General features: G+C 39.3%; 1 protein-coding gene across 2 annotated transcripts in view; it reads left to right on the forward strand.

The window, feature by feature from the left end:
• STX7 (syntaxin 7) overlaps positions 1 to 7,929 on the forward strand; it is a 51,604-nt gene extending 43,675 nt beyond the window's left edge. Inside the window, exons 9-10 of one of the 2 annotated variants that reach the window (XM_082855354.1) lie at positions 18 to 100; positions 4,926 to 7,237. In XM_082855354.1, coding sequence (XP_082711480.1) covers positions 18 to 100; positions 4,926 to 5,018 — 176 coding nt within the window. In that variant the 3' untranslated portion in view covers positions 5,019 to 7,237. Of the gene's footprint in view, positions 1 to 17; positions 101 to 4,925 lie in introns of both variants that reach the window. The other variant, XM_082855355.1, reaches the window with a different exon arrangement.
• Positions 7,930 to 9,784: the final 1,855 nt, after the last annotated feature.

Consider the following 9,784-nt stretch of genomic DNA (forward strand, 5'->3'; position numbering starts at 1 on the left):
TGTGTTTTATTTTAAAGATAGCATAGAAGCCAATGTGGAAAATGCTGAGGTGCACGTCCAGCAAGCAAACCAGCAGCTGTCCAGGGCGGCAGACTATCAGGTAATATTAACTGTGCTGAATTGTCTTATAACTCAGACTTTTAAACGTGTGTGTGTGTGTGTGTGTGTGTGTGTGTTTGTGTGTGTGTAAAATCAGGTTTAAAGTGGCTGGAGATGTTAAAATTCAAAATGCCATGGAAGACAGGCTAGAAATATGCCAGTCAGTTCAAACTGCGTGTATGTAGCCTGTCTGTTCTCAGGTTTGAACCAGTGTTGTGCCCACAGGGATGGGAAGTTTAGAGTCTTGAGGGGAGCAGTATACAACTCCAGTCTTTTCTGACAACTTTTGGTCTCCAGTGTCATTTTGACATTTCAACCCAGAAACCTCTTTGATAGTGATTTCCTTCTGTTTCTTGCTGTTCCCTTCTACCTTTCTTTTTTGTCAATGATACTATGGACTAAAGAGGCAAAGATCGTTGTCCCAGAAAGATCTCTTCAGGTCCTGTGGAAATTATATTAGCTTAGAGTGAGTGTCCTTGACCAGTGGGTATTCTGTCAGCATTCAGCAGACTCTTCACCAGGAATGAACTGATTTCTTAAGTGAATCAGGTTAGTATAGGGAATCCATAGGTATGAGTCAAATATAAATATATATAAAGGACTACAAATATTAGCACCATGAACTATTAATATATCACTTAATATGTAGATCTTTGACGTTTAACAAAGATAAGCCCAGGCTCTTTGGGAACCCCTAAATACCACCCTAGCATTTGATTTCCCTTTTAAAACTTCATTTTTTTTTGTTGATGTAGTTGTTCATAATTATTTTCTCAGAAACTTATTACCTCCTTATAAAATTTCTAAGATATTATCACCATCCTAGGTATTTTTTAATTGCTTTTCACTTTTCTCACTGATCTTAGAAGTTCCCTTTAGTTTCAATGCCATTTTTTTCACTGGACAAATCAGTGCATATAGAGGATGCTGAGTTATACAACCAATTGTGCTCACCGACAGAGTAACTCATGTTTACTGTCTTTGTGCATGAGATTCAGATATGCAGCTCAAGATAGCTAATGTCACCATGTCCTAGAATGTAGGTGTCATTCATGAATAGTTGAACACACACACACACACACACACACACACACACACACAGAGTAATCTGTAAATACCAACAGTTATAGCTGCTCAGAGTGTTTAGCAGGATTCATCAGTGACTGGGATTCCATATAATTTCGTTTTCCTTTTGGACTTCAGGGGGATATAGATATATCCCCAAGTTTTATTTTTACTCTTCCTTGTGGAAGGGAAGGCCTATAGCCACCCTGGGGAAAAGGAACACATCTTCCCAAGTTGTACCTCCAGAGCAAGAGCTGCCCCCATCCTTAATCCCACAGGCCCTGGAGGGATGAGGAAAGAGCCATGCAACACAAGGGCTGGAAAGAGAGCAGCGTCCCAATAGTCCCACTTGGCAGCCTTGATATTAAACTGATGCCTCTGCAAAATACGGTGCAGTGCTTCTAAATAGTTTGGATGGACCATGAACATAAAGGAAGGTGGAAAATGCTTTCATCACCATGGCACCCCAGGACCTCACCACTGCACGCTGGAGAGGGTGCCCCAGGAAAAAAGATACTCTAGGGGAACAGCTCTCATTGTTGATGAAGGCACATTACACATGGGTCTGCAGTAACCAGGTGGAATCTGGGGAAAATACATGGGCATGATGAGATTGAAACTTGAACTGTGTTTAATATATGCAGAGTATATTCTGTTGAAAAATTAGATGGCCATATGGAATACTGAAAAGTATAAGTAGTTTTCAGGATAATTTCAGAGTCAGGAACATATTCTTTTTGTAAATTTTATACTACTTCTAGTTGACACAAAGTAAATTACAAATTTTTTTACTTTGTAAGAAAAAAGATTCCTGCCTGTAGCTGTGAGATATACAAGCCATTGGAGAAATATAGAAAGCTACAGCTGGGCCAGGAATGAATAATGGAGCAAAACTCTTAATGTTTATATTTTAAATGACAGTATTAGAATTTTTTTTAGCTCTTTGTGTTTTATAGTTTATTTGAATGTTGAGAGATTTTGAATGCAGTTTCCATTCATATTCAAGGATGGGAATGATTTGGGAAATTAATAAGTCTACTTTAAGAAATATTGCCAACCGTTTTTCACAGAACTAGAACAAAAAATTTCACAATTTGTATGGAAACACAAAAGACCCCGAATAGCCAAAGCAATCTTGAGAACGAAAAACGGAGCTGGAGGAATCAGGCTCCCTGACTTCAGACTATACTACAAAGCTACAGTAATCAAGACAGTATGGTACTGGCACAAAAACAGAAAGATAGATCATTGGAACAGGATAGAAAGCCCAGAGATAAACCCACGCACATATGGTCACCTTATCTTTGATAAAGGAGGCAGGAATGTACAGTGGAGAAAGGACAGCCTCTTCAATAAGTGGTGCTGGGAAAACTGGACAGGTACATGTCCAGTATGTATGAGATTAGATCACTCCCTGACACCATACACAAAAATAAGCTCAAAATGGATTAAAGACCAAATGTAAGGCCAGAAACTATCAAACTCTTAGAGGAAAACATAGGCAGAACACTCTATGACAAAAATCACAGCAAGATCCTTTTTGACCCACCTCCTAGAGAAATGGAAATAAAAACAAAAATAAACAAATGGGACCTAATGAAACTTCAAAGCTTTTGCACAGCAAAGGAAACCATAAACAATACCAAAAGACAACCCTCAGAATGGGAGAAAATATTTGCAAATGAAGCAACTGACAAAGGATTAATTTCCAGAATTTACAAGCAGCTCATGCAGCTCAATAACAAAAAAACAACCCAATCCAAAAATGGGCAGAAGACCTAAATAGATATTTCTCCAAAGAAGATATACAGACTGCCAACAAACACATGAAAGAATGCTCAACATCATTAATCATTAGAGAAATGCAAATCATAGCTACAATGAGATATCATCTCACACCAGTCAGAATGGCCATCATCAAAAAATCTAGAAACAATAAATGCTGGAGAAGGTGTGGAGAAAAGGGAGCACTCTTGCACTGCTGGTGGGAATGTGAGCTGGTACAGCCACTCTGGAGAACAGTATGGAGGTTCCTTAAAAAACTACAAATAGAGCTACCATATGACCCAGCAATCCCACTACTGGGCATATATCCAGAGAAAACCATAATTCAAAAAGAGTCATGTACCAAAATGTTCATTGCAGCTGTATTTACAATAGCCCGGAGATGGAAACAACCTAAGTGCCCATCATCGGATGAATGGATAAAGAAGATGTGGCACATATATACAATGGAATATTACTCAGCCATAAAAAGAAACGAAATTGAGCTATTTGTAATGAGGTGGATAGACCTAGAGTCTGTCATACAGAGTGAAGTAAGTCAGAAAGAGAAAGACAAATACCGTATGCTAACACATATATATGGAATTTAAGAAAAAAAAATGTCATGAAGAACCTAGGGGTAAGACAGGAATAAAGACACAGACCTACTAGAGAACGGACTTGAGGATATGGGGAGGGGGAAGGGTGAGCTGTGACAAAGCGAGAGAGAGGCATGGACATATATACACTACCAAACGTAAAATAGATAGCTAGTGGGAAGCAGCCACATAGCACAGGGAGATCAGCTCGGTGCTTTGTGACTGCCTGGAGGGGTGGGATAGGGAGGGTGGGAGGGAGAGAGACGCAAGAGGGAAGAGATATGGGAACATATGTATATGTATAACTGATTCACTTTGTTATAAAGCAGAAACTAACACACCATTGTAAAGCAATTATACCCCAATAAAGAGGTTAAAAAAAAAAAAAAACGTAGCTCACAGCCTAAGCACAGTGTGATCAGTAGACAAGTCATCAGTGGAAAGGAACCATCCTCTTTTTGATAATCACTAGCAGTATGACCGTGGGGCAAGATATTTTCCCTTTCTCTTTCTCCATTTCCTTATTATAAAAGGAAGAGACAAACTACTGTCTAAAGTTTCTCCTGGTTAAAATTCTATGAGGTTTGGATAAAGGGAATAGAGAGTAGGTGTCTGGATGAGAAGGGAAGTTTTCTTGCCACTTTAAAGAAGGGACTCATATATTCTACCTTTCGTCAGCTTTGAGTGAGGCCAGCCCCTAAATCCCCAACCATGTGGCCTTCCCTACCCCAGAGCCTCCTAGAAGGCCTCTGGCCTGGCCTGATGCCTAGGAACCAGGCATCAGGCCAGCAGGAACACGTACAACCAAAACCTCTCCCCGTCCACCCTCTTTCCTTAAAGGACTGGTGAAAGCAGATGAATCTGTGCCAGTCCTGTACTAACTCAGCTTGGGCTGGGGAGCTAATTCCGCTAATAAATAAATTAGGGTAAACCATTAGGGTAATTAAATATTCTTCCTGCCTTTCGTGATGAAATTGAAAGAGATGAGTTCTAAGTTCTCCTCTTGTTGGAAAATTCTGCTTTCAAAGACCAATATTTACCTTCTGCTTTTTTTATCTCCCTTTAAGCTGTTTTTTGTTTTCACACATAGGTAAACTCTATTGCTCAAGTTATTAATTTTTATTTCTCTGTGTCATTTTTAAATTAAGCCCAACCACACATCTAGAAAAAGTACCAACAGAAGTTGAATAATTACCCCCTGAATTATACCATTAATTCAAGAAGAATATTTTTTGAAAGCATAGGGCTATATGTATTGAAAAGCAAAAAAGTATAGCCCCAAATGAGGGCAATAAATTACTATTGATTTTACTCTAGAAATGAACCAAATGATCTTCACTTGCTATAGAGGTGCTCCACTACATCTGTAAACGTGTTTCTGTTTTTTCGCATCTGCAGCGCAAATCCAGGAAAACCCTGTGCATCATCATTTTTATCCTTGTTATCGGAGTCGTAATTATCGGTCTCATCATATGGGGAGTGAAAGGCTAAGATTATAAAGGAGCACAGTATTGCACTACATTATGTAAATTATGTAGGAAGATTCCTTTAATCATGGTAGGTTTTTTTAATTGTTATTATTTTAAAGCTGTTGCTTAAAGGATGGTTCCCATACTTTGTTATTTTTATTTGGGGGGAAGTTTTCTTTGGATTAAATCTGATATTTTCTAATACTGAAAGTTTTTTTAAAATATCACTGCTGGCATAGCTTCCTGCTTTTCGACCTAGTAACTGTTAGTTTTTTGCCCACATTGTATGTGCCTTTCGTTTATAATTTATTTATCCTGTTGACTTAGTTTTTGGAATTAGTAAATTCAAAGGTGTGTGTGTGTTCTGTGTGCACCTCTCTGTCACAGTGTAACATGCACCCACGTTTGTGTTACTTCAATTACAAATCTTAAATTTAATTTTGATTTGGGCCAGCAGAGGAAGTATTGTCAATAACTTTAAAAATTAACATATATGTTTGTGTTTGGAGTTTTGTTTTTATCTAGTTCACAGCAACACAAATTGTCTATTTAACTTTTACTGTTATTTTTCTCTTAAGACCCTTGTTTATTCTGAATGAAATCAGTGAATAACTTCCTAGTATATCTCTTACTCCTGATGTGTGTATAGTAAGCATTTGCTGTAGATTGGCTAGTAAAATACTAAGGATAGATTGTTTTTATATGGGTTCTGTTTAAGTCTCACGTTCATTTGCAGGGGATTGTGTGGTCACTATAAATGTTTAATGTGATTTGGAGGAAGAGTATGACAGATCAATACCTATTGTGTTAGAATTCTAAAGACCCCAACTTGTATTCGGCTGTGTATTTCCACAGCTGTTATGATGGAAAATTAATTACCTTCTCTTATGTCCTGTAGAATAATAAAGATTACTTTTGGGAAGTAACTTGCCCACAGTTACCGTTTTTGAGCACCTAACACTTAAAATTCTGTTTCCCTTCATACCATTTTGTACCATCCTTCATTAGAAAGGGAATTGGATGTTTGCCACTTAACTCACTTGCCTTTTTTAATCAATGTTGTTTTAATGCACTAATCTGAATACTGTAAAGAAGATTATCTTAGTTTATAGTTTGTATTTTATAATGTTCTTATATAGCAGTTTGATAGTGAAGGCAATGTTTTACATGGCAAGCTATGAGACTTCAAATGGGAACAAATGAAATATTAAGTAACTAAGTAAATTGTATCTTTGCAACCAAAATAAAGATGATTTTAAAAAGTGTCTGGATAGTTTTATTTCAGGAGAACTCTGCTTCCGTGGGACTTGATACTTACCTCACACTTTTGCCACTGCAATCTCAACAGAGGAGATGTAACCACATGGCCACCATTCTGCATCTTGCTGGAGTACTGGCGTACTCAAAAGTTTTTATTTTGGCAATCTTAAAAGGTTTTGCCGCTAATAGGTAGAAGCTGCTTTGCTTGTCATCAAAACTCAATTTTTTCCACAAAAGAGTAGTCTTGATTAGAAAAAATAAAATGAAAAACAATACAGTAGCCTTTTTTTTAAGTTCTTAACAAAGGTTTTCCTTAGGTGAGTTTTAGAATCTCTTTGAAAGAGTGATGCTTACTTTCATTACTGTCAACATATCTGAATCTGTTTGAGTTGAACTGAGTCTCAAACTGAAGAACTTTCCTTATCAAGTGACACATATTGTTCATTTTAGTGTGTTCTGAAGACATACTTGAACAGCGCAGACTGAGATTAACCAGCCTCTTTGCTTAAACTGAATGACAGTGTGGCATGAAGGGTTAGGCTGTTGTACTAGCCATTAAATATTAAGAAAATGTTCTGGTTTTGCACAATGATTAGTGGTAGAAAAATAAGTGGTGCCGTTTCAACATAATGCAGCTTGTTTTACTAGGCGTGGGATCAACCCTAAAGAGATACAGATATGGACACAGATGGAGCTTGGGCTGAGACAACAAACCATGGAGGCAGCCTCTGGAGTCAGGAGCACTGAGTACACTGGGTGCCCGGCAGCTGTATCTGTGTTGCTCACTGAGAACACTGCACCTGGAAGACGTTGCCACTGGGTCCTTCTTCAGGGTCTTCACTGCTTTTGTTAAAAAATAGTAAAATCAGGCTTCCCTGGTGGCGCAGTGGTTGAGAGTCCGCCTGCCGAGGCAGGGGACACAGGTTCGTGCCCCGGTCCGGGAGGATCCCACGTGCCACGGAGCGGCTGGGCCCGTGAGCCATGGCTGCTGAGCCTGCGCGTCCGGAGCCTGTGCTCCGCAATGGGAGAGGCCACAACAGTGAGAGGCCCGCGTACCGAAAAGAAAAAGTAAAATCTTGCACACAAAAAATCATGTTTTGAATACCGATCTAGACAAATTTATAATGAAAAATGACTTTTGAAAATTTGTTCCACAAAAATTAATCTGTGGTTTGAGCAGGGGAAATGCAGAGTAGTTTCTCTAGTTGGTGTGATTTTCATTTGTTTCTTCGTGTAGAAAAAGGAATGTCACAATAAAAAAAGCTATATAAAGGAAAAAAAGGTCATTGTCCGCCGTTATAATGAAGAGCAATTCACAAGGGTAACTTATTCAGCATTTAATTTTTGAAAAGCAAAACTATTTTTTACACATGATCAGGTTACTACAATAAAAATTAAATTTCAGAAGGAGATGAGAGTTGTTTGGGTAAGTTATGAGTTAAATGACATTTTTAGTTCATTTAAATATGATGAAAATTTCTCATTAGTGGGAAAGAACATCATTAGGCATCCTTTCCTGGGAAAAAAGAATTGCGTATTTTCATAATTCACTTAGGGAAACAAAAAACTGACCTCTGGCTCCCAGACCTCTTCGGTACACCATAAGATTTGAGCAGCTTGACCTTGTATTTCTCAGCAAGAAAATACAGCAAGATTGGCACCCACAGGAGCCTGAAAGTGTTACACTGGACCACTTCCTTGACAGAATGCATCACATTTCTGCTTAACGACTGTCCAGACATAGTTCATCAATCAGTGAAGAGAAAACCATTTCCCCCACCTTTTTAGGAATCTGTGTCCTCAAAATACTGTCACACAGGAAATAAAGAAATTGCCTGATGTAAACCTGCAGGTTCATCTTTCTTCATTTCATCTGCGTTTAACAAAGTCAGTAGACTCAGTGAAGCATTGTCTCTTTCACTAAGACATGTAGGAAACCTGTTTTTCTCTTAATGCTAAATTCAAGTATTTTAACCTTTCTATTTGGGTTCAGTCGGGAAAACAACCACCTGATGATGTAAGCATAAAGTGTTTCAATGTGGGGAGTCAGAAGCTTCCACCGAGCGTCAGGGCAGGCGAGGGAAGGTGCATCTGCAGTACCACCCTGGGCGGATCTCAGGAGCTGGCCCAGGAGGCCGTGAGAATCTGGAAGCATCCAGGAAGCTCCTGTCACCTCAGCCTGCAGCACCGACTCAGTGAGTCTCAAGGAACTGTCACCAGCTGTCTAGGCTGTTGACAGCACCAAAGCAGGTGACCTGTGAGAGATCTTGGAAGCTGCTGCGATGCCCGTGTCTGCGGGCCTGTGCACACTTCTGCCTGGATGGCCTCCAAGGGAGAGTGGCCTCTCCCTTCTCTGCCTCCTCCATCCCCTGGAAATGCTTCTCTTTGGGCCACACTGACTTAGAACCAGAAAGCAAAGGTGGTTCTGGAAAATGTAGTTTCTGGCTCCCCTGCAGTGCAAAGAACACTACAGAAGGAGGGGACAGTGATGTTGAGGTGACAGCAGACAGCCCATCACAATGGTGAAACGCTGATAGATGGAAAGAGCACAAACAAGGTGAAGCAGAAAGCCTCACAGAATTCTCTTCCATTAGGGGTTCTTTGGTGGGGAAAAAAAATAACACTGATTTTAAATGGTAAACAAGCCCATTTTCCCAACCAGAACAAAGTCTCGGTATTATATATACTCTGGGACCCCAGCACCTAGCTGTTCCCTCCCTCTGTCCTTCCCTAGTTGCCCAATAAATATTTGTGTACTTAATTTGGCATTTATTTTGTGCCAGGCTGCCACATGCCCGGGCACAGAGGGTATTAGAGTGAACCAAAAGAATGTGGTCCCTGCCCTCAAGGAGCTTACATTTTGGTATTAAGCATGTAAAAAACACTTGATGTTAGGAGGAAAATGGTGGGTGGGAGAGGAAGGAGGTAAGGGAAAAACTGAATGAGGATGAATCCACCTACACCTGGGGACTGCTCATTCTTAAGGACTGGCTTCCTGTTTATCCTATTACCTCATTACCAAGTAAGTGAATTTCATTCTCTTTTCTCAGTTAACAGACTACTAGAAAAGTGATAGTTTTCTAAAAAGTAGCTACTAATTTGAAAGTTGATCTGTATGTATTGTCTCCAGGAAACAACTTTCCATCTTTTGGTGGCAGCATCTGGATTCAGAGCTAGGGCGTCCTGATAGGACTGACATTTATAGGACTTTTGCAAAATTATTACTCCCAATAGAGGGAAGAGCACTGGAAAGAGGAAAGAGCTAAGGGAATTTTGGAATCCATGTTTTTTCAGAATGTACTCAAAGCCAATGCATTATGCATGTTCCTAGTAAAATGTCCCTTAAAACATTTTTAATTTAACCCTGCCCTATCCCTTGGCAATTTTTATTATTTTTTTCTGTGGTATCAAAATGGAATAAAGAACACCCTCAATGGCTCACATTAACCCATTTTCTCATAATTTAAATACTGTTTCAATTGGTCAATTTTGATCCTTTGTTTTTGCAATCCTTTGGTTAACATGAAA

The sequence above is a fragment of the Leucopleurus acutus genome (assembly GCF_964270905.1).
Source record: "Leucopleurus acutus genome assembly, chromosome: 15".
Taxonomy (NCBI): domain Eukaryota; kingdom Metazoa; phylum Chordata; class Mammalia; order Artiodactyla; family Delphinidae; genus Leucopleurus; species Leucopleurus acutus.